The sequence below is a fragment of the Prinia subflava genome, chromosome 9, assembly GCF_021018805.1.
Source record: "Prinia subflava isolate CZ2003 ecotype Zambia chromosome 9, Cam_Psub_1.2, whole genome shotgun sequence".
Lineage (NCBI taxonomy): Eukaryota > Metazoa > Chordata > Aves > Passeriformes > Cisticolidae > Prinia > Prinia subflava.
The window spans coordinates 25,198,380-25,223,360 of NC_086255.1; the positions used below are offsets into that span (position 1 = coordinate 25,198,380).

The window sequence follows — 24,981 nt, forward strand, 5'->3', positions numbered from 1 at the left end:
CATGCAGCATAGGGAGCAAGCCCAGGCATTTTGGTGTCACCTGCTGTGACACCAGCCTGTGTGAGAATGCATGGCCTGCAGAGCAGGCACGCAAGTGTTAAAGTGTGTTGTGTTTCTTGTTTCACATAACTTTGGGATTTAACTTATTACTTCCATTTACATTGATGCAAATGTGAGTAAAATCATAAATTATTCTCAAATTAATGTAAAACAATAAAAATCTAGGCCAGTGTTGATTGTTTAAGTTGATTATCACAGTTAAAGCTTGACAGGATAATGCATTCACCAATTATTCCACCAAATAATACATCTTTTATTGCAGTTCTCTACTTGTCAAGATAAATCTCTCTATTTTGAAACTGTCTCTACTGAAACTTCCATTTGTGGTTGTGTTCCCCCATAGCTGCTGCACGAGGGAATAAATCCTGTGCTTGCACATTATGCCAGTCCATCAGCATGTTGGTAAACCACTTCATACACAACATAAACATTAATGGCAGCAAAGTTAGAGTTATGGCTGCTACTCTCCCCTCTGCCTGCATCATCCATCTCTGCTCTCTGTCAGTCATAACAGTTGGGAGGTAGACTTTCTATTTTTAAATTTCCTCCTGAAACGGTGTTTTAGGGAGTTTTTCTCCTTCTGATCTAGTCCAGCAAAGCCATTAGTGGGAAAAATAACAGCTGCACTTTAATGATTCCTGTAGAGATCCCAGCTTAGTGGGCTTGGGGAGAAGGGGAAGAATTCCGTGTCTGAATCTGTGACAAAAGAAGCGTGGTTAAAAGTGAAAAATAAGCCTAAACCTACTTCTGATTCATCTATTTCACAGCTATTTTCACAGATTTTTCTCTCATACCCTCATTTGATCCCGTTCATATGGGCAGCACAGCACAGTATGAGCAGCAGGTCTGAGAATAAATGACAGGATATCCAATACCTCACTGCTGCATAGGAGTTCAAGTATTGCTCTTACATATCTGTTGCCTAAAAATGCATGCAAAAATTCCAAAAATTAGTTTACTCAAGGCAAGCAATAGACCCTACAAAGACTTGATTAAGTAATATCCTACAAATGAGGGAAGTAACTTAAATAAGGGGTAGTGAGTAACACTGAGTGGTCCTCATGCCTAATACACCAACAAGTCACTTGTATTTTCTATACATTAGTTCTGTTTCTAGAATAATTGGTCTTGACTACCTTAAATTAATTAAGTTGAGCAGAGATCACTTTCTAATAAGTGATGCAAATTCCTTACTTTTCATTTCTTTTATCACTCTCTTACAGAGTAAGGATCAGACATGGAAAGGAGAAGGCACAGGGATCCAAGTGCTCCAAGCTCCTCGCAGTGTTTCCAGATGCAGCTGGGAGAGATGCATTCACTCCAACTTGTTTGGACTCAACAAAAAAGTGAGTTGCATAGCCAATGAATATACTTGTGCCCTGGAATCATCTGTTAACACTTGTGAGTGCCACCCTGTAAGATTAGAATCTGACTTTAGGCCATTGTTCATTATTGAGACTGAGGAGATGCGTTTTCCTGCTCAGATAATGGGACAAGCAGGAATGATCACCACGTCCTGTGGGTGACATTATCTGAGCTCGGTTTACACCCTGGTGGAGATAGGTGGAGTGCAAGGCTACAGCCCCACGGCTCCTTATCTCTTACAGGGCTTCGAGGGACAGCACACGAGCTTGGCTCTCTCTCTTTCACCTACTGGAAATGGAAGAACTGACATTATGTTTGGATTTTCTAAATGCAGAAAGTAGTTCCCAGCAGTAATTTTTCCTTCTCAGAGGCATTTCTGCCTCCTCTGTCCCCTTCCATAACCTGTATTAGGATACTTCTGTGCCCTATACAAAAGGATTCCTTCAGATTTGAGAGTTAAAAGTAAAACTGAATTCTGTATCATGACATAAGGCTATAGTTAATGGTTTTGCTCATATTTGGTTACATTTGTGTTTCATCATTGTGGAGCTTATAAATGAACAGAAATCTTCACTAGAAAATCAAAGTGACCTATAGGATACTTTTTAATTATTAATTTTTAGCACTTGAAAGATGATGATATAGAGCAGATTACTTTAGGGAATTTGTTATGTAGTGAAATTCTGGACTGTGACCATTCAGGTTAGCTAATGTCCTTCCAGTAGGAGACTATCTCAAACCATAGGGAAAGATAAAGAGCACATTCCTCCTCTTCCTTTATCACCTTTATCTTCATTAAAATATGGATTAAAATTCTTATCCTCATTTTTTATCTCCATTAGACTGCTGTCACTTGAAGAAAATATTTTTCCCCTTGCTGGTTTCTAGGGGTGTTATAGTGCTTTTCTGGAGTATAGGAGTATACAAAGCTTTCAGCTTTTCATCCAGATAGTTGTTTGAAAACCACTGTGATACTTTATTCAGAGAAACAGGATTCTTTTCTTTTTTGCTTCTTTTACTTATACAGTATAGCAGTATTTTTTTTCTCAGACCACTGCTCTCTTATTAAGAAATTACAGTTATATAAAATATTATGTCATCCAGTAGGGCTTTTTTTTTTTTTTAGATTTGTGATTTGTTAGCAAACAAGCCTTTTATTTCTGACACCTTGTGTGGAATCTGCTTTATATTGTGTTTCAACCAGCAGTTTAAACATGCCTCTTGACTGCTAAAACATGAATGGCAATCTCACTAGCCCATCTGTTTAAAGTATTTTTGAAGTGCTACAGCACAAGCCATAATATTTATGAAATTTCATATTCGTTTGGATAGTGACAACATTTTTAACTTTAACTCTTATTTTTTTTTCTCGTATTATTGCCATAAAGAAAAAATTACTTCAGAAAGGAAAACATATGGGAGCCTAACTCTGCAGACAAGGGCAGAGCTTTACATCGAATAAGCAAACATTTGTGGTTTTCCTCCTTTTATGTCTTCCTGCAGAAAATAACATATGCCCCAAAATGTTTGGGAGCAATTTTCACACCTTGGAAAGCACAAAGCCTCAGTCTGCCTGGCTGTGTTGTCAGAGCTGAGAGTAAACCCAAGCAAACCAGTGTAGCTCCAGCAGCATGCACAGAACAGAGCCAGTGTGAGAGAGCCTGAAGTGGCCATTCCCTTCAAATTCATCTCTTGGCTGTGCCAGATAAGATTGTTAAAAATCAAACAAACCAGCATGATGAAAATTTTACTGAGCCAAATATTTATAATGTAAAACCAGGTTATTCTAGCTCTCACACCATGAATCTAAGCATCATGCAACTGAACCTGTCCTTAAATAAATTCAGCTGAATTTGGTTAAAAGTGCAGTAATCAGTAGGTTATTTAGCTGTCAGTAATTTTCCTTTTTCTATCATCGTATTCTCTCTAATATGCCTTTGGATTCTTCTCAACAAAACGTATTTTTAATTTCTAAGCATGTTTTCTTCAGCCTGCATCACTCACACAGTTTATGCATACAGGAATGCAGCCATTAATGTGAGCTGTTTGTACATTTATCAGGTTATATCTTCCCCATTAGTCTCCCCAATGGCTGAGCAGTGGTTCCTTCTCTGTCTGCTGTGCTGACCTCTCTTGTCAGTGGGCCCACGGTGGGAAATATTCTCCTGTTCTCAACATTGCAATTTACAGCCTCCAAGTCAACATGATGGTATTATTCATGAGAGTCAGGTTATTCATGTTCAGATGTAATTTGGCCTGTAACATCCCTGGAGGAGTTTAAAAGAGTTTTAGGTGTGTCGCTTAGGGGCACGGTTTAGTGGCGCTTGTGGAAGTTTTGGACTCGACGATCTTAGAAGCCTTTTCCAACTTAAATGATTCTGTGATTCTAAGGGGCAATCTTAGATCTAACAATCCGTGTTGTCCAACAGCAGGATGAGTGTGCAAGTACAACCAAAATTGTCAGTTTTGAACATTTGTAATTGGGAATTAGTGCCTAATTCATTCAAGCTTCAGTTGTGTTTCGGATCTGGAAGATAAATTAAAGACAAGATAGGAACAAAGTTCTGAAACCAAAAGTGTTTTCGGAATTTTTAAATTCATCATGCTAAAATGAAAATTATTCTACTTTAAATCAATATGAAGCTATCTGAAGATGTTCTGGGAAGCATAAAATTTATATATAAGGATGAGTTCCAATTTGGCTTAAGTCCAATCAAATGAATACTCAGCACAAAGCATTATTGCGAAGAGTAGTATGGTCACTTTCTGTCATTACTGTGCATCTTTTTCCTTTGTAGCTTGTTAATTCTTAGCATGATGGAATGATTTTCCCTGCAGTTTAAACAGACTGAATAATTTTTAGATACATTTCAGCTGCTTGTATGTCAAATTAGAAGCATGACTGTGAAACAAATGCAGTAAGTTCTGGGATTCTCTTCTGTCTTAGGAACTATGAGGTAAAAGACACTCAGTGGACAAATAGCAGTTTTTCTGTGCAGTGATTAGATAGCGATTTTTGCAATTGTAATACTGATTTTTTTTTTCTAGTTTACTGTTATCATTTAGCTGTGTGCTGTGTTTCACTTGCCTGTTTTAATTCTCTGTGCATTAGTCCCGAAGATCAAATGATTGGTACATGGCACACTTTGCTAAGTTATTATAATATATGAAATTTGTTTAATTTGCATAAAGTCTGGGAATTTGTTTGTTCATATGGGTGGTTTTTTTTCCTTAAGCTAATATTCAAATCTCTCTATAAATTCAAATCTCTACTCTTATATAATGGGTACACGATTATCACACCAGTCTTTAGAGGTAACCATGTCACCCATGTATTAAATAAGTGTCAACTGATTCTGATTCTTCTTCTACATCTCTCTTTAACTCCTTTTAAACTGGATTATAAACAGAATCTGGACATTCCTTTATCCTCTGTGTGTGTCTTATTACTGTAATGTCTTGTGGTCCTGTGGCGCCTGCAGGCAGTAATGCATGTAAATAAAATTCAGAGCTGCTCTGCACAGGAGTTGCAATGAGAGACCCTGTTTGGTGTTTTACAAAGGAAGAGATTCTTTGTGTATGGGGCATCTTTTTCCAGAGAGGAAAACAAGTGCTCCAAAGCAAATCACAGGAAGAACAGGACATGGGACACCACCACAGGACAGTGACAGTGACAGTGACAAACGCCCTCCCCGGGCAGCGGCCTCAGTTTAGGTCAGACCCATTCCAGCCCTCATTCCACTCCTACCATGCTCCTTTAAGGAACCTCCAAAGCCAGATTTAGCTGATTAATGTCAACATAACTGGCTAAAGCTTCCCATAGCTCAAATCCTGTCAGTGCTGTGGATGTCATGCATCATCTTTTAGGTATGAATAGTGGTGAATTAAAAGGTGAGAGCTGTGCCTGCTCTCCAACACCAACTGCTTAGCCAGCAGAAACAATTCCTGAACTGTGCTGAACTGTACTGAAATGAGAAGCTGTTTTATTACAAAAATGGCATGCAACATTCTTGTGATTTGGAATTCACAATGTTATTTTTTTTACTTTGAGTAAAAACAATATGATAATCATTTTCAGCCAATGTAGAAAGAGGATGAGAGCTCTTAACCTTCAAACTATTTTTTTTCCTGAGTGAAAGCCACCATTTTTCAGCACCTTATGCTATCAAATTAAAACAGTGCTTCACAGCTGTTATCAGTCAGTAACTTTCAATATAGAATGATCTTCCAAAGTATGTCAGGTTTGACTTGGTCACTTTGACAAAGTAGCACAGTTGGTAAATATTTTAAAAATTCTTGTTTTAGTTTATTTCAAGTAGTTAATTGGAACTATTTCAGATTTAGGTTACCAGCCTGATATAGGAAAGTTAAGCATGAGATATGTTCCATGTTTGGTATCTTAAACAAGAGTCTCTGCAGATGGTGCTGGTCTTTCCTGGGGAGGCTAAAATATAATTTTGCTTATTGCAACAGATAATTGGTCCTTGGAGGTCAGACTTAGCTAATCTTCCCCGTCTGCTTAAGCTGTAGTGAGGTATTGTCCTAGGGTGACCACACCAGGACAGGTATATAAAGCTACATTACAATTTTACAGATAATTTTAAACATGATAAGTATGGTTGCCTTTCTGACCACTGAGCTACATAGAAAGCATGCTTCTTACCTCCATTCAAACTGGGTTGAAAAAGAAAAAATGCTATCAAATGAAAGATGATTCCATGTGGAAAACACAGCTCCAACACCTACTAGCAATAAAAAACTGTCTTAGGAGTGTTTTAGGAATTTCAGAGATATTAGCTGCTGAAGGAGTCTGTAAAAGGACATGGGAGTGTAGATAGAGCAATCATTCATCATTTATCATCTGAATCATTTCTTGCTGACTAAACAGAAATACATACCAGAGAAGTCAAATAATCCTTTCCCATTATTGTATATGATTCATGAATCCCAGATATTATACAAATACACCATTAATCTAAAAGGAAGCAGTGTTTCTCAAAATAGCACTTATTGGTTTGTAAAAATATTTAAATTTATTTTGCAGTAATTATGCTTTTTTTTTCAATATGTTTACAGTATCCACACTCAGAACTACCCTTCTGGAAAATATCAGGATTTGTTTGTAATGTAACAAGCACATGAATAGTTGGAACCTTGTCTGTACTTCACTGTCTATTTGCATTTCTGCTGCAGAATAAAAACCCCATACAATCTGCTGTCACAGTTGAACATTACACAGGTATTACATTAGAAGTCAGAAGAAACTAAGATTAATTTCCTTTTGTTGCGTCCGTACTTACCCTAAGTTTACTCAAAGTTTGGACTGAAACACAGGATGTGTGTTTGCAGCTGTTTGCAAAAAGGTGTGGTGCTGATGATGGGAAAGGAATCAAGTTCACCTATGAGGTTTCCACCTGTTTAGTCTGCTCATGGTAACTGTGAGGGCTTTGGCACCTCCCAGCTGACCTTGCTGTCAGCAGGAATCTGCTCCAGGACCCACTGAGGTCACATCCCACCTTCTCTTCTCTTTGGAACCCAGCTAGCAGCACAGTGAAGAGGTTCTGGGGTGGAAATATAGTGAGATTTGTAACCTAAATGTCCTAAGAGGGTTTTTTGGTGTTCCTTACAAATTTCAAGATCACTCAGATAACCAGCTTTGGCGTGTAGAAAGTAATTTATGCAGCTATTCAGGAGATGGGTTTGACCTCGTGGTTTGTTCACATTGTGCAAAAGAGCAGAAGCAGTAATTATCAAGCCAGTGGCATAAAGCCATTTGAAGAAAAAGTGACTGAAGTGTTTATGAGGATTTATGAAGAAGCATTATGTAATCTAATCATAAGAAACTTTTATTTTCTAGCTAGAGGAACATATTTGGAGCACATGCATCCTGACTTGGCCTTAGTCCCTGCTTTCCCTGCTTTTGGACAAGGCGTGTGCTGCAAAGAAAGACAGTAGTGGTGGGATTTGCATAATATTACATGTGCTTTTCTGGTAGAGAAACTTTGGCCTTTTTTTGGGATTATTTTGATAGCCATGTGTAATTATTTCAAAGCATACCACCACAATTTTTGGGATTTGTTACTGTCACTAGATCTGAATATAATAAAGAGCATCTCTGATGTGATGTGCCACATCACACCTTTGGGTATAAAAATATCAGCAAAACTTCCAGCTTTGCACCCCCTGCATGAGTACATTTGTGTTCACATACATGGACCTGAAAATTTCTTTCCTTTTTCAGTTGGAAAGAATTAGGATGCTGCTGTGAAGGCACCAGAGTAGGAGTCAGGATGTGATGCACCTGCTTGCACCACAGATTTTCTCTGCAGTCTTGGACAATTCATTTGATTCCCACCACTGCAGTTTTCCATCTGAAATTGAAAATGTTGCTTTGCTGTTTCAAATAGTAGTTTTACAAAATATGTATTAATATTGTTTGAGGTATTGACCTGTAACATTGATAGGTGATTATATAGTACATGAACACATTCTTATTAAAATTTGAGTTTTATACGTAAATTACTTAACTTAGTGATTACTTTAAGGAGTTTTTATTAAAAAAAACCAAACAAAACACAAAACTTCCTCATCTTAAGCCAAAAAGTATTCATGATTTGGTCCCAGAAAACAATGTCAGGAAAACAACTAGCCCTAAATCAGTTAATTTCATGTTATTTCTAAAAGCAGATTAATGTCAGCAAATAAATCTTGATACTTCTGGTTTAGAATTAAAGAATCAGCAAAAAGCAGCTGTTGTCATCTTAATACTGAACTGAGGATTCTTAGTGCTTGCATTGTAAATTAAAGAGACAATACCTAGCCTGTTACCTGCCGTATTAATACAAATAACATTTATGGTATTGCTTGCATCATTAATATTGTATTACAAGCAGCAGAACTTCCAGCTCTCTTAGTGACTCAGACTGGAGAGAGCTCTTTAAAGAAGCCCCCAAATTAGTGGTGCCAATAAACTTGCAGTCTTAGAGCCTGACTTAGAGGTTTATGAACTTACCTAAGTTCTGGTGGCTTTTAAGGATTCTTCTCCAGTATTGCTCTATTTGTTGGTCTAGCAGAAGTTTGTAAGTGAGACTTGTAGGCACTGAAATGTTGCTTAGCAATTTGCTTAAGCCATGGTTTTTCTATTGTTCTCCTGCTGTGCTTGAAATTCACCCATTTATGTTTAAGTGTGACAGTATGAAATAAGCAGAAATAACTGCTGTTTGTTTTATCATGTCCCTGGGACAGATTTGTCAGCCTTTCATCAAGCCAGGCTTGCATTGTCCTCAGCAAGATTTCTGGGTGATGAAGGACTGCTGCATTTAGTGCTTTGACTTTTTAAATATTGCATTCTTTGTGCCTGGGTATTGACAAATGCACTACTCTAATACCATATTTATTCTCTATTCAAAGCAGAAGCTTTCTTTGCCTCCCTCTTCTTGATTCTTGTTGATGTCAGACAAATTTACATGGATGATTGCTCCCTTAGAATGCTTATCTATCATCATAACTGTGAGATATCACTACCAGTGCAAACCAGAACAGAAGGGATCACCCAAATTCTGCTATTTATTTAAAGGGCACACTAACCTTTACAATCTGATTTATTGTTTATTTTCACATCCATGTTCTCCACCATATTTCTAATATTTTTATATAAACTGTTCCCATGAAGCAGGTAGCTTTAGACTAGTTGTAGTGCCCCGTTTTTCTGAGTATCTGAGTCTTGCTGCTGCTATACCAAGCCTGCTGAATTTCTGCAACCACATTTTGTATGCAACCAAAGCATAAAGGGCTCTATGCTCAATTATGTTAACTGTTTGCAACATTTTTTATGAATGAATCTCATGGGAGACTGGGAACCATTTATGTGACATATTTCTTCCCCTATTTTCTTAATTTCTTGGGGGGTTTTTGGTTTGCATTGTTCCTCCTTGCACACACAAAGTATCACTCAAACTGCAGCATCCAGCTGGAGGTGTCTGCTGTCATACAGGTTCTGTCCTGTGCAGTGTTGTCAGCACCCATTTAAAATTTCCATGTTGAATAAGTTTCTTCGTGCTCTTAATTTCTTCTTCCCTCTCTTCATATGGTAAGCAAAAGCAGAGTCAGTAGAACACCCTTGGGAATTTTTTTCAAATATATAAAATTCCCAGAAGGCTTGCTGGTGAGAGTTTGAAAGGAATTTTAGCTCCAATTCCCATTTGAGACTTTGAAAAGTATTCCTTCTATATTTAACAATTGTAATAATTCCTAAATCACATGCTTCTCCCACACTTCCTGAAAGCAGTCAGCACACAACAAACAGATGGAAATATGATACAACTTCACGTATAATGATATTGTCATTAAAAGCTGACCCAGCTGTTTTGGCATTCTCCTCAAAAGTAATCTTGAAAATTACAGCACTGCATTGATTAGTAACTGAAGAGGATAGTCCAGAAAGAATTTTTTTTTCTGGCAGCATTAAGCTTTCTGAATCTTTTTCGTTGCATGACAAAGCGAAAACAAAACATTCTAAATGTTTCTATGTACCTGAAATTTATTTGCTTGAAAAATATTTTCAGCTTAGGTCTCCTCTGTGTATCAACTGAAAAGAGAGTGAACTTTGGACCTGTTAAGTGGATATTGCTTAATGGTTGTCATTTGTCTGGCTTAAAAAGCATTATTCACTTGAAAAAATCTTTAATTAAACCACTTTGGCCAACTCTCAAAGGCACTCATTTTAGCATCTATTTTCATAAGTAATTTTTATTAGCATTTGTACAACATGTGAAGAAAAGGGTTGTCCTCTGAAAGAAGAGCCCAGACTAACAATAATGGTAGACAGGATTCCAAATGGAGACTTGTAGGGCCAGAGCTGTCCCTGATAAAGTTATGTGTTCTGGGTTTTTAAAAATACACAGGGAAATGTTAGACCCTTATGAACACAAGCCAGTGCACAACTCAGAAGTTTAGTATTGTGCTCTTTTTCCCAAAGAATTCATGAGCTCATATGACTTGACTCAAAGCCCTGAACCCTCTTATAGAACAGAATATTCAGGGGAAGAAAGTCTTTCCTTCCAAAAAAAGAACCATATATTTTAGGATGAAGTTTAGATATGTTAGTGATTGGAATATTTTCATCTGCTATGAGGCCAAACTCTTTCATTTGCTTCATGAGGTTTTCTGGTTCTCTCACATTTTAAAATAGTGTCCAAATTTCCATAATCTACAGTAATCCAGGCAAGATATCTCCAAGATTTCCCAGTGATGCAGTTGGCTGTGTATGAACTGGCTCCACCTGCAACCCAGAGGTTTGCACAGAGTACAGGGCCATAAAATACTCTGGTGCTAATTGTCACCTTCTCAGTCTTTCAATATATGCAACTTTTGGAGCAGAGAGAGAGAAAAGGTGTAACTGCCTCGAGTTTACTGTGTTTTGAGTGGTGTGAAAGAGAGAGATCCGATTTTGAAATCATCATCTTTCTAAATATATTTTCTGTATTTGGATTTGATCATCTAGACTAGCTACTGAATAATTAGGGTGCAGAGTGTTGTTCTAGGAAAGCTTTCAGAATATGATTTTAATGTCTACACGTAGGTTAAAGGTAAAATTCACTCTTTAACATTTGTCAGCAAACTCTTCAGTGTCATTAGCATAGTTGAAAATACTAAAGATCACTGTTAGGCTTTTTCTCCAGAAAATGGGGTGTAGCCCAGCTGGTGTTCTAATTTCTATTACTTCTGTTTCCTTGAATATTCCTACTCTTTTAAGAGAGTTTTTCTTAAAAGAAAACTTAAAATGGTTGTTTTTATTGAAGGTAGAGTTTTCCAAAACATACAGGTCAATGTATAAACATGAGTGAAACTAATTCATAAATCCTGTTTTGGAGTAACACCTTTATGTTTCTGCTATTACTGTGCTGAAAAACAGTTACGGCATATCATGCCTTACTTTCCTCTGTCGAGTGTTTTTTTAGCTTAACATATAGAAAGTTCTTTGTAGTTATTTTGGGTTGGGTTTTGTAGGAGTGTGCTTCCGTAGCCTAAAGTAGAATCTCTTAATTGCAGGGAGGGCAGAATGCGTAGTGCATTTACACATTGAATCTTAATTATTTCATCCATATGTATAGTCCCATCTGCTTAAGCGTGCTGCACTCAAAGAACAGGGTGGCCCTCTCCTTATTCCCCCACCTTGAAGAGGATTTCAACAAAGCAGCATAATCTGTTCCAAACAAATAATGACTCCTTTCTTGTGCCAGATCAGTGGTGAGCTGTAGTTTCAAGTGCTGCTCAGTGTGGCACACTTCAGTTCTGCTGCTGGCAGTGACATGGATCCAGCTGGAGGTTTGCAGTCCCACTGGCTGCAGCCCCACGGGGAACTTCAGAGTACCTGAAACCTGCTGCCCCAAACAACTTTGGAGACCAAAGTCTAAAGCCACACTGGGAATATAAATGGGAGATTATTTTTTCAGGAGAATGTTGAGTAATGAGCTTCCTTGGTGTCTGTTATACCCGCATTATTCAAATGTGTTAATTTGGCTTCGTAGAACATGCAGAGTGGGGTCATTCACTTTTTAAGCTCTTCTGTTGAGATAATTATCCATGAGTTTTGCATAGGAGTGTGTCAAGATGGAAGTGATATAAGACTGTATTTATGGGAATTTAGTGCATTTAGATCTGTTCAAATTTTCTGTGCTCATGTGCATGGAATTTCTGATAGGGATTTTGAATAAATTAATAAATATTGTGAAAAACACCAGATGAATGTGTTTTGCCATGGAAACTTGAGAATTCGCTTGAAATTCATGTGAATAATATAAAATGTTTTACCAGTTTTATCTTGTGGTGATGCTGTTGGTTAGATGAGATATTTATGGTGTAATAGTTAGAAGGTATGAGAGAAACAGAAAGAGCTTTTTGCATTCTTAAAGGTTGAATGGGCTGCTCAACAAATTTGCTGCATTAAAGTTCAGCTGCAGAACTTAAGCTATGACTGTAGTTACTGTATAAAAGTACTGAGCTACAGGCACAGGTTTGATTCTTTGGGGTGGAGGAGAAGTGTTGGGAATATGATGTAAGAAATTGTTTCTTAGAAGAAAATACTTTTCTAACCTGAGTTCTGAATATTCACTAATCAGGTTAAAACCCTGAACAATTGACTTTAAACACCAGCAGTGAATTACATACTCCAGAACTTTCAACATTTGATGCAAGAGTGTTTATGTAAATTCTCTGTTTTCCTAAGCAACAGTGTTATAAGAAGATGGCTACTGCCATCTTCTTATAATCCCCTGTTGGTGAAAAGCAAGTTACCAATCTCTTAAGTTCATTGTAGAAATAAATAACACAGAAATTTCCTGTTCCACCCTTAAAGAGGAGAGGGATCCTGGGAGGGGGTGGAGAACCAAAGTTTGCCCATATTTAGTCTCAGAAGGAAGTGCTGGTTTTGTAACCAGACCACAGGAATTGTCAGGTCAGTTGTGGTCACCTAGAATTTCTCATTCTTTTCACATCTTTCACATCTCAATTCAAATAATAAGGCACTAACTTTTGAGATTCCTGTGTGATTCCCTGCTTAGCTCACATAGTCCTGGTCTTAAAACTATCTACAGAGAGAAATTATCCAATAGTGGTCTCCAGGTGTTGAATACCTGTGATCCAGTCCAAATAAGTGAGTTCTTTCAGCAAGATCTTCTCAAACTATTAGTTTTGAGTTCTTCTCCTCTGCCAACCACCTCAGTATTTCTATTCCCAACCTTCAAAAGGAGCTTCCAGTATCTGGTAAAAGAGCTTCTGTCAGATTTGAGATCTGTGCCACAGATGCAGTGCAATGGAAGTCTGTTCCATCAGGTTTTTCTGCTCATTGGTCTCTAACCATGGGAAAAAAAATGTTTATTTTGTTACCAGCTGCTGCCCTGTAAATCTTGTAGGTTGCAAGTAGTTCCTTTAAGCAGCTGCTCTAGAGTCATCTCTTCTTCCTTCTGACCTGGCTTGGAGTAAAAGAGCAAAAGAAGACAGTTGCAATAATGTGTGGAAGAGAAATCATAGCAAGAAATTAAAATCGTTTGCACCAGCAAATTACAGGAATCAAATAAGCAGGAATCTATGTACACACTGTTATCATTTTGACACACAAGAGGACAGGGATGTTCTATCTTGTCTTACAAGAAGCTTTCAATAATTAGTCTGGTAAAAGTAAAATAGCACCCTGTAAGATAAAAATTACCAACAGCTATGCAAAGGAAGCAAAAATGGCATTTTCATTTAATAGAAAATAAATCCATGTTATTGTGTAAAGCCTTCCTGTTCCCTGAATCTTCAAAGAAAACCTTGTACACTACTAAATGGAATAATTTAATTATATACACTTTTCTATTAAAATTTTAGTTGACTGTGTAGGAAAATATACCCAGATGTTTGAGCATAAGTGTGTTTTATTGTTTCCCTTTGCACAGTCATGGCTCCCTGAGCTATAAATTCCTGGGACTTAGTGATGGTTCTGTACTGCTGCTTTACAGTAGCTCATGTCTGCACAACTCCAGTTCACCCACTGCTCTAATAACCTCACCAAAGTCCTTTGGAGATAAAAGCATGAGACAAAACATTATGGAGAACTTAAAAGTGTGAAAATAGAAAGTTACAATAGTGAGGACTAGCCAGGAGCTTTTAATTTAAAAGTAACTGGGCAACTTTGAATATTAAAGCTTTATGATGCAGACATTATTTCTTTCAGCTCTAAACATAATATATTGTGTTTCTCCAACATTGTGCTCTAATCATAGCTTCAAAACTTCAGAAACTGTACATTTCTACATTCAAATCCCAACATCCAGCAAGGAATCTTTCAACTTTCTCAGCTATCCATTTACAGAACATTGTATTTCCTTGGAGCATGCCCACCTGCCTTAACACACAAAATGATATTCAGATACGATATGAATCAGATAAGCCTGATTCATGAGCTGTTTGCTATTGATTTTCAGTTTGGGAACTTGTGAAGCATATAAAGGAGGATTCATTAACACACCCCCTTGTCCTGTTCCCTGCAGTACTGGCCTAATGCTGCAGTTTGGTGGTGCCAGCAGGGTCACACATCCCACAGTATGCTCTGTTAGTTGATACCAGTGACAGAATCATTCACCAATTAAGTTTTCAAACTGGCACTCAGGAATCTGCAAAATGCATCTAGTTGCTCTGTATTCAGCTGTAAAATAACCAGCCTCTGTAACACCCTTTCACAACTGTTTTCCATCTCCTCTGCTCATGTTCCTCAAGCAGGATGATGTTTATTTCTTTGTGATTTTGTGAGCTCTAAATCAGCAGAGATCTGACTCTATTGAAGGTCCTTAGAAGTTAACTGTATTCTGTACTGTGGGAATATACAGATGTGTGATTTTCAGGGAAAAGCAGGAGACCCTTAATTCCCAATGCCAAAATGCAAACTCCTTTTAAAAGTTATTCTTAGGCTTGAAATCTTGCCTGTGTCCAGACTTGATACATTTTGCTCATGAGCACTTTAAGTTTCATAGGAATACCTGACCCATGGATTCTTCAGGAAATTATGGAAGCTTGGACAAAAAGTAATAAAGGTTCAAAAGATATTTAATTGAATGTAATGATGTAAGAAATGTAATATTGATTCAGCTCAAATGTGTTGACAAGTTGTTGACACCATAAATAAATTTAACATTGCAATATTAAGTAGCTTAAATACTATAGATTCCTAATTATTGCATTTATATTTCCCCTCTCTGATGCAAACCTGCACAAGTGTGCAGTGCTCCTGGCCAGCACAAGCAGAATTTGCCTTTTTGTGTGCCATGTCATTCACAGGCAGCATGGTCACTAGACAAGGTCAAAGGAGAAAGGATGGTCCTCTTGCAATAATAGAGTTATAAAAATAGAGAACAACACATATGACAACATAGTTAATATTATCTATAGGAATGCCATACCACAGGTAGATCCTCTTCCATTTCTTACAGTAAGTCAAAATCTCTCTTTCTGTCAGATTTTTCTCCAGTGTCTTTCATGACCCATGGGTAGGATGTTACTGGCTCTTCTTGTTCCTGCCTCTGAACCACTTCTCTTGCTGTTACAGAGAAGACAGGATCACAGGCATCATATTGCATCTCTGCCCTTTCCTCTGTGCATTCTACTCCAACTTCCTTGTTCTAGCTTCTTGTGACACAGAACTTTTGGACTACACTGTGGTGCATTGCTTTTTCTGTATGTTCCTTTTACATATTCAAATGGTTTTCCTGATTTCAGATTGCCAACATGCCTGCTAACTTGTGGAAACTTGGACTGTTGAAAACTCTGGGTGAAATGCTGTGCATATTATGATTAGTAGATGCAGGATGTGCCTCACACAATGACTTCAGGGGATATCCTGGGTGCTGACATGTGGGGATAGCTGCCTGCAAGGGGTTTGCCCTCTCTTTGCTTAGCTCTGAGACACAGAATCTCCTCCAGGAACAGTGGCGCAATTACAAGTATTTTCAAGATCTGCTACAGTTGGAGGTAACTTGCTAGTAAAAGCAGTACTAACATAGCACCAACAATTCTGTTTATTCTGCCCAAGAAGAGATTGAAATTAGAGATTGGTGATTGCTTACAACACTGATAATGAATAAGAAGCTGACCTCAGCTGCAAACAGGGGCAGAGAAGATGGCAGAGGGCACATGTTATGCCCTCTTATGTGTGGGAAACACAATAGCTGTCTCTCTCCCTTCTAACACCTCTTACTTAGCAATAACCTTGACCATTTTCAATAATGGTTCATTCTGCCCAGGAAAAGAATTCACTCTGCTCTGTGCTACTGCCATCTTCCCTCCCACTGATGAATGCATTTACTACCCCATTTCATTGACTTCAGAGCAGCCTTTAGCATCATTCCACTCTCTAAGATGCACAGAGATTTCTGTCTTCAGAGTTTAGTTTCATTTTTGTCCCCTTTCCTGTTCTGCTGTGCTTTTGTGTGCATGTCTATGGCTGTGCGTGTTGGTGTCCCTGTTCCAAGACCTTCCCTGCTGAAGTTTACAAAAGCTCATTTTGGCAGTCTCCATTAACCTTCCTCATCAGTTTATTGTGCCCTGAAAATCCAGATACACAGCGATGCCACAATGCACTTCACACATTGAAATGTCAATGTGCTTTTAAAAGATCTGAGCTCTCCTAAAATGCAGCATGAATAGAAACGTTAGTGAAAGGCAATGTGCCTATGTTTAGTGTAGTTTCTTTACTCTGCATGTCAAAATAGAGCACAACTATTTTTGGGAACACCTGTCACCACTCCTAACTCCATTTTGCCTGCTTATTTCCTACTCACATTCACTTATTTTCCTATTTACCACCTTACAGTTGCAGATGTGAGAATCCTTGGTATTTGGGATAACTTTGTGACACCTCTCTGCCTTTAGAAGTTCTTTAAAAATGTATGTTCCTTCCCCGTTCCTAAGAATTGTCCTTTCTTTTTACTTTCAGGTTTTTATCACCACTATTGCATCATTTAAATTTAGAGCACTCTGGGACGTAGTTTGTACAGTAGGCAAATTGTGATATTTTGCTTTATTAGGGAGCCATAGGTCCCCAGATATAATCGTTACGAAGGAAATCCCAAGTTTTAGATGTGGTATTCAGGCAGCCATTATTTCAGTATCTGACAGAGAGAAAAGCTGATAAATATTAGAATTAATACTGCAGAGACTTTGACTAAACCTTTTTGCTGGATGCTGCAGCTCTCTTCAACCACCTTTCATTATTTTCCTTTTCTTTCTTATGAGACATATAAAGAAAAGGCTACTGCAACCTGTAATAAAAATGATATTATGTTGAATGATGCATAGCACCATTTAAACACAATAATTTTATGAATGAAACGTGCTTTAAAGACAAGTTGAGGAAATTGTTTGGAGGTAGTCAGCCATTTACAGGAATAAAAGAGAGCAAACATAATTGTATAAAACAATACAACATTTGGATAAATGCTTACATAACAATTGAGAGATAACTATTTTGGATCAATTTCTGAACCTTTTCCTTGATATCCAAAATACATGTCTGATGAGAAAGATTTACACATTAAAATTTTGAATGTTGTGTCATGAAGAAATTGGCTGGCTTACACAGGAAGAAACTCAAAGAGAAAAAATATGGATTAATTTGGTATGGTGCAGTTTAGAAACACAGACTGTCCAGGATATCTGATCTCAGAGCTCTTAAGATGAAAACCTGAATTTGTGATATAAAGATGATATCCAGGTAAGAGGGTGATATCTAATGAGGAAAAAAACCCCAGATCCATTTAGAAAGAGTGTTTTAGGTCTTTTTTTAGCTAAAAGTTTGTAGCATCTGTGGCTATGCAGCTTTTTTGTGATATGTGTTCAAATAAACTTTAGTCACTATAATAATCAGAAAAATGTGCTAGAGGGAGTTTCAGTTCTGATGCAGAAGGAAGATGATATCAACACCGTGTGAGCATCTCACACACACCATGATGGTTCTCTGTGTTGCTGGCTGTTGCAGGCTGCTGCTCTGCTGATTTAAGGAGTAGCATAAAGCCAGCACAGGTCTTTTTTCCTGCTCTTTCCAAGAACTATGGAAAACCCCATAAAACTGGTTATATTTATTTGAGGTTTTAGAGCATTTTCAAACCTGACACTAATATTTGTTTATAGAATCCATGTATAATGGCATTTAGGAGAAGCTGTGTAATCCTGTCTGTTCAGACAGAAAAAATTTGCAGGAAGGTTCTGAGGAATTGTATGCAACTCTAGACTGAAATAAATTCTCCCAGTGAAAAACATACAGTGTTCTAGTCTGAACATGTTTGTTTATTTCCACTCTACTGAGTGCCTTTGATGTGTTCTGTGTTGTGCCTTTTGGTGTGCTAGAGCTTCACAAATATAAATATTGCTGATAGCCATGTAATTATGGACAGATGGACAAGTAAAATCTGACTGAGAGACGCTCGCTTGTCTTCAGAAATGGAACGAAGTTTGTTTGTTTGTTTCTGTATCAAAGATGCAAACAAGCAGAATTAATGTCTGCAGTGGCTGGAACAAGGCAGAAGGAAGCATTACATAAGTCCTCCACTTCTCAATCCCATTCCCTCCACAGCAGTTTTCCTGACAGTGTTTGAAATCAAATCCTGTACCTCAAATCTGTTATTTCTATATCGAGCTCAGACTGGAACATGAGCCCTGCAGTTTGGAGGGGAAGGAACAGCATAACAAAATCCTTTGTAATCCTCTCTTGCTCCCAACAAAGCGGTTCAGTCTGTTGTGCTTCTCTTATCAAAACTGAGTTTTTGTTCAGCTTCAGCATTGTCACCTGTGGATCAATGTCCAGAAAAGTTAAAAAGGATTAGGGAAGAAATAGGAAAATGTGAAGGCACAAAAAGCCTCACTGAACTTTGATCAGTCATGTGGGCATCTGCCCCAGGTTCATTCATTCAGAAAAGCTGCAGCCTATCCATGCATTTCCTAGAATTCTCCTGAAAGCTTTATGTCTTTAATTTCTGTCCCTGTAACTGATGGACATCTATTAGGCTCAGAAATGCTACAAGGTTCCATTGCATCATTTCTAATGGTGGGGTTTTTAATATTTTAAGCAATTTATGAGACTGGGGTTTAGTTCAAAAGACAAAGGAGACAATGAGTTAGCAGTTCTTGAAATATTAAGCATTTGGAGATAGCTGCTCAGTGAAATGCCCAGTTCAGAACAGATTAACACCTGTGAGTACAAATGGCACGCAAAGGGTGTGGACATCCCTGAGATACACTGACCCCAAAATGTGCTATGACTGTAGACTGCTATATCAGGGAATAGATTTGGGGCTTCGGTTCTTGCTGTTACCTTTGAGGGTTTTTTAAGTGTTTCAGGAGAATGCTTTAATCGTTAATGTTAAATAAAAATGGTTGGAAAGTGAGCCCTGGCTCCAAGGCAGACGGTGCAAACGGACTGGCTCCCAAACCACGAGAGCAGACTGCAACCACAGATGCAGGCCCAGCACCAGGATGACTTCATACAGGAAGCAGAAATAATACTGAATATTAATACTCAGGTATCCATCCAAGCTCGCCCAGGATATTGTCTTGAGGAGAGTTTTAGCTGTCCCAAAAAGGCTAAAAAGTACTAAAGCAACAGCTAAGCAGTCCAAATGACAAGAGATCCTATACTTGCCTTTTTTTCTGGATCTTTATCAGAATTGCTGGAGCCAGAGTATCTGGACTACAAGGAACTACACAGCCCACGTTCTGCAGTGAGTGAGCCACGTTTTTATGAGATTTTCAAGGAAGCAACCTCACTGATTCATTTACCTCATTGAATAGACAGGTTCTTTTCATCCAGAATCTAGTCCTTAACAAGGTTTCCATCAGCACAGTCCTAAAGTACATGGATGTGGAGGTAGCACGTGACAAAGAATCAGAAAGAAGGGTACAAAATACTGACTGTTTGTTCACCAAATTAGCTAAAGAGGATATAAATAAAATACAGATATTACTATTTTGTAATTAAATATAGTACAGAGTGTGTGGGGTTTGGCTTTCCCAGCAACAAAAGAATATCACAATGCTGATACTGCATGTCCTCCTTCCTGCTAGTGCCTAATTATTACAGGAAATAAGTACTCATCCAAAACACCTGAAGTTATTCACCAGATACAACAATTTTAATAAACATTTCCTGGATTTGGGGTTTTTTTCTGCTTTCCATTGTATCTTTTCAAGAGAGGTAAAAAATCTCTTTTCATCTAAGTAAGAGCACTATATTTAAACCCTGAATAAATATTTATTAAGGATAAGCTATATGTATTTTAGGAGCTAAATGGAATTTTCCATCAGGATTTTAAAGATCCACATAATTAACCACACATTGTGGAGGGTATGGTGTGTTTCTTTGTTTGTTTGTTCTGCAATGAACCTTTGTTTTCTAAGAAGCATTTGCAGTTGTTTACATATTCTTTGTTTATCTATTGTTGACTCAACTGATCATTTTGAGCCCCTGTTGCCACTTCTGTGCAGTCAATCAGCCTATTTCCTTTGTTCCACCGCAAAAGACATCTTTGTATTATTTGAGGTATTAAAGTCTCTCTGATTTTTGGGTGGGGGGGAAATTGTTACATAAATGGAGGAGCTGATTTCATGGGGTGTCTCTGTGTGAGCTGTATCAGCTGGTGTGTGACTACCAGAGCCTTTTCACGTCTGTATAAAGGCTAATCGAGTTCTCTGGGTGTCTGTGGAGACGTGCATGGATTGTTCTGTGGCGTACGAGACCAACATTTCTTGGCAGGTATAAAAGACAGACATAATCTCCTTAGCTGCCTTGTAAACAGAGATTTATCAGTGGGCTTGGATCCAGAATATTCAGATCTGCTGAGACTGAAGGTTTTTTCCTAGGATGAATCTCAGCACATACCAGAAGGGACCACAAGTCCATCAGCCCCAAAGAGATTTTCTCTTTATAGTACATTAGTTCATCATGCTTGAAAAAGCTGCAGTGAAGCAAGGCTACCTTTCAAGAAATTGCCCCAACTTTTAATATATGGCAGCAAGAGTGGAAGGATGTTGATTCAAAGGCCTGTCATATTTTCTTTAATTTTGCATTTCTCCCCTCAAGCTTAGCATTTTTCTTGTCATAAGGATTTGTCCTACTTTTCCACTCTCATCTAACGTATCAAGAGTGCAGAAAATCAGAATTAATTTGCAAGTAAAAGTAAATAAACCACGTAAACTCTCAGGCAATCTCCTTTAACTGCCATGTTGTGGTATTGAAAAGCACTGTGCATCCACAACATTTTAAATGATGGTATAAAATTTTATAAATCCAGGCTCAATACATGCTTATAGAAAGGTGGGTACTTATGAATATATAGGACACAAGGAATTCCTGGGGCAGACACTCCCCTCTACTGAGAATCATAATTATATAAGAAGGCCTCCATGGTTTTGATGTCATTTCCTGAAATGGCACCATGTGTGTCAGAGGTGTAATTTTGGGGACAGAGTGACAAATAAGCAGTTGGCTGATTACTAATATGGTAATTTTAGATTCTCTAATTGTGATGAGTAACAGTCACCCAACTTCACCTCTTGCCAAAAGTCTGTCGCTGGCAGTTAATTTAATTCCATTGATACCTGGGGTTTTTTGGTCACTGATCTAAGTAACCCCACCAGGAAGCTTCTGATACAAGGTAGGATGTGGTGTGACAAGGAGTACAGGCAAAGGACAATTTGGTGGTGATGAGGAAAGTCAACGCACTGAGAATCTCTGTCACATTCAGGAAGGTCAATCTCTCAGCTACTTCTCCCTTTTCTTCTCCTACACTCTTTGATAGCTGCAGGATCTCTGGATTTGGAGGGATTGCTGGTTTCTCTCTCTCTTTTATTCCTGTACCTTTGAACAAAATGAATTTCACAAACTGAGGAAACGAGCAAGTAAGAGGTGCTGCTGTTAAGGAAGAAGCACACGTTGGTGGCACCAAGTGGAAGGGAAGGACAGGTGGGATGGGACCCTGAGGTTCATGGAGAACTAGAGAGGATTCACAAAACAATTAATATAGCTGTGAACAGCACAAAGACAGGCTGATGTCAGTGTCTCTTATATCACTTGTCATGAAGAATGGGATTACTGTCCTAACCTTGAACATGGTGGCTTCCCTGAAAGGGTATTTTACTTTGTTATATCACAAAGGATATTGCATTCCAGATGAGATTTAAAAATCAGCATTCAAGGCAGCATTTTTAAAATTTTCTATAGAAGAGTGTGCAAATAAATTTAGCAGGTGTTATTAGAGCTGGTAGGGGGTGAAAGGCAAATAAAAAATGCTGATAGGGATTTTCTCTGTGTGCCACTACTGGGATCCTGCAGAGACTAGACAGTCTTAGGTAAAGCTGCAGTATGTTGCTCTTCATGGGAAATCTCTCTCTTTTCATATTATTTCACCTGTGAAATCTATTTATAGAAGGGGAATTTTCCATTCCCCTTTCCTAAACCCATTTTATATTGTTGCTCAGAGTGGAAGGGCAATCTGCAGCAATGTGTGGTAAACCAGTGTGATTCGTTATCAGGAATATAAATGAAACATTTTCCTACGAGCTCACCCTTTTCTTTTCTGTGTGGGCATACAAAGTTCAGTGGCTGGACTATTCACACACTACAAGATATTACACTCTGCTGCTTTTACCTCCCTTTCATGTTCTTTTCTCTTTTCTTAACACACGTTTGCCTAAAAGTAGGCCAGCATGATGGATTGATTGTGGACTAAAATACTCCCATATCCCATGTTCTGGATTTTCCAGCTTTAAAAGCACTCTGCAAGAAAAAAATGTCCTTACAAGAAAACTGATGTATTCAATTTATTATTTTCTATTGTCTTCAGTAGAGTTTATTTTGAAAAAAAAAAAATAGTTCTGGAAACGGGGTGAAAAAAGAGGCTGATTTGCATTTAAATTTTTTTGCAAATTCATTATTTTGGGGGAAGAAAAGAAGGATATTCATTCTCAGAAAATACACAAATCTTGATGGTATTGTTATAAAGAAGCAGGTAACCACTGCAGAATGAAGTTGACACTGGTGAAATGGCATATTATCCTGACAGAGGTATTTTTTTATTAAGATTTCTTTCTTTTCTGATGATTGAATTCCCACTCTGCTCTGCTGCAAACAAAAATATGAGCTCTTCTCCCCTGTCCCTGTATTCTTTCCTTGCTTCATATTTTCCCATCTATTTGCTGCCTTTTGTTGCTGAAACTTGTTGCCACCTTTCTGGAGCATATCCATCTCCTACTGTCTGTGGCTTAATCAAGCTCCCTCTCTTAGAACAGACACTTGACCAGGATTTTTGGGAAGATAATGAATTGTTTTCCACAAGTAGCATTTTGAATGCAGAGCTTGTCAGTACAGACACCTTGGTTATTCTCCTAGCAGGACAAAAGAATACAGGCAGAGAGAATTTTCTTGCTCTTAATTCACTTTGTGCCTTTGTGAAAGGATGAGCTTTTAGTATTTTGACTGAAAAGGGGATTAAACTTGTAAACCTCTGCATACTCCCTGTTTTCTCCTTTGCACGCTGCAACCACTCTGATGCTGCTGGCAGAAGCCTCTGGAAGGTGTGGGGTAAACACCAGGAGCTTTGCCTTAGTGCCAGGCTGTGTCACAAAGCGCCAGGGCAGGGCCAGTGGGGTCTGTGCTTGCAGCGGGGGAAAGGACACATTGAAGGAACACATTGAAGGAACACATTGAAGGAACACATTGAAGGAACACATTGAAGGAACACATTGAAGGAACACATTGCTGTGTGCTCAGGGATTAAACAGCCAGCAGTGGCTGGATCCGACAGGCAGAAGTTGCTGTGCACTCCTCAGCTTTGTGTTCCTCTGTTGGCTGGGGTTTTTGTTTGCCCGGCAGTAAATGCAAATTCTGTTACCCACAGGCTCTTTGGTCAACACCAGTGGGATCACGTTTTCTGTAGAGTTTAGGCAGGTTTTTTATCAGGTCTTACATTCCCTTCCTTTCAGTTGTTTTCTTGTCTTTCCTTGTAATGGAAGAACCACTATGAGCCATACCCCTGCCTTTCACATTCGCAGCATTCATATCACATCTTCTAAATAGCTGTATGAGCAAATAGGGAGGGGTTTTGCACCTCCTAACCCTTCCCTTACAGAGGAAACCCCTTCTATGAAATGTGAATGGATTCATCCCCTGATATCACTCTGCTTAAGTAACACTGAGAGAGCTGGTAAAGTATAGAAATCAGTTGATTAGTCTTCATCCTTAAAATTCACATTTACTTGGATAGATTTTGACTATTTTTTTCTAATTTGAGCTTTTTTCCAGTAGTATTAAGTTACGTCATGCTATGCAGAATTACAGCACTGATTTAATCTTATTTCAAACTTGTTTTTTCTTAAAACTAAACAAAAAATTAGAAGGCAATATCGAAGTAGGAAAAAAGACAATACATTTAATTGAATTCAGTGAGATTTTATGCTCACTAGACAGTGCTATGCATTTTTCTAATAAAAAAGAAGGTAAGAGAAGTATTACTGTTGCCCATTATTTTTGACACCTTGGGCCTTTCCACATGTCTTTTATTCCTTACAGAGCTGCAACATCACAAAGATAAATGTTCCTACACCCTTCTGTCAAAATTGCTCTGAACATTTTCAAATGCAAAAATCCATTTCCTTTATCATGGAAGAACTTATACTAAATAAGAGTATTTCTAAAACAGCATTTCAGCATATTTATTGACACTTGCAATGACTAGACACATTTTTTGTCCAAAACAATCATATTTCTCTCTTGGAAGATTAAATTTGTGCTATTTTCATATTTTGGGAATGGAAGCCAAATGGATGTCTCCTTGCACAGAAGTCTGGTATTTGCATTTATGCACAGAATTATTTTCTGAGATGTATTGAAAGGATTTAATTTCGTGATTAGAACTTTATTGATGGTTTGAAGGGTTCTATATTTCTTGGGTTTTTGGGTTTTTGTAGTGTTTTGTAGTGTTGCAAAGACTTGTTTTTAAGTGACTGCTGAGAAATCGTTGTGAAAAATTGTGT

At 38.1% G+C, this 24,981-nt stretch overlaps 1 protein-coding gene across 1 annotated transcript in view; it reads left to right on the forward strand.

Moving 5' to 3' along the window:
* The window catches only part of NRG3 (neuregulin 3), a 490,307-nt gene that overhangs the window by 101,986 nt on the left and 363,340 nt on the right, over positions 1-24,981 (forward strand). The window contains exon 3 of the mRNA XM_063405996.1: positions 1,284-1,406. Within this exon, the coding sequence (XP_063262066.1) occupies positions 1,298-1,406 (109 nt within the window). The 5' untranslated portion in view covers positions 1,284-1,297. The remainder of the gene's footprint in view (positions 1-1,283; positions 1,407-24,981) is intronic.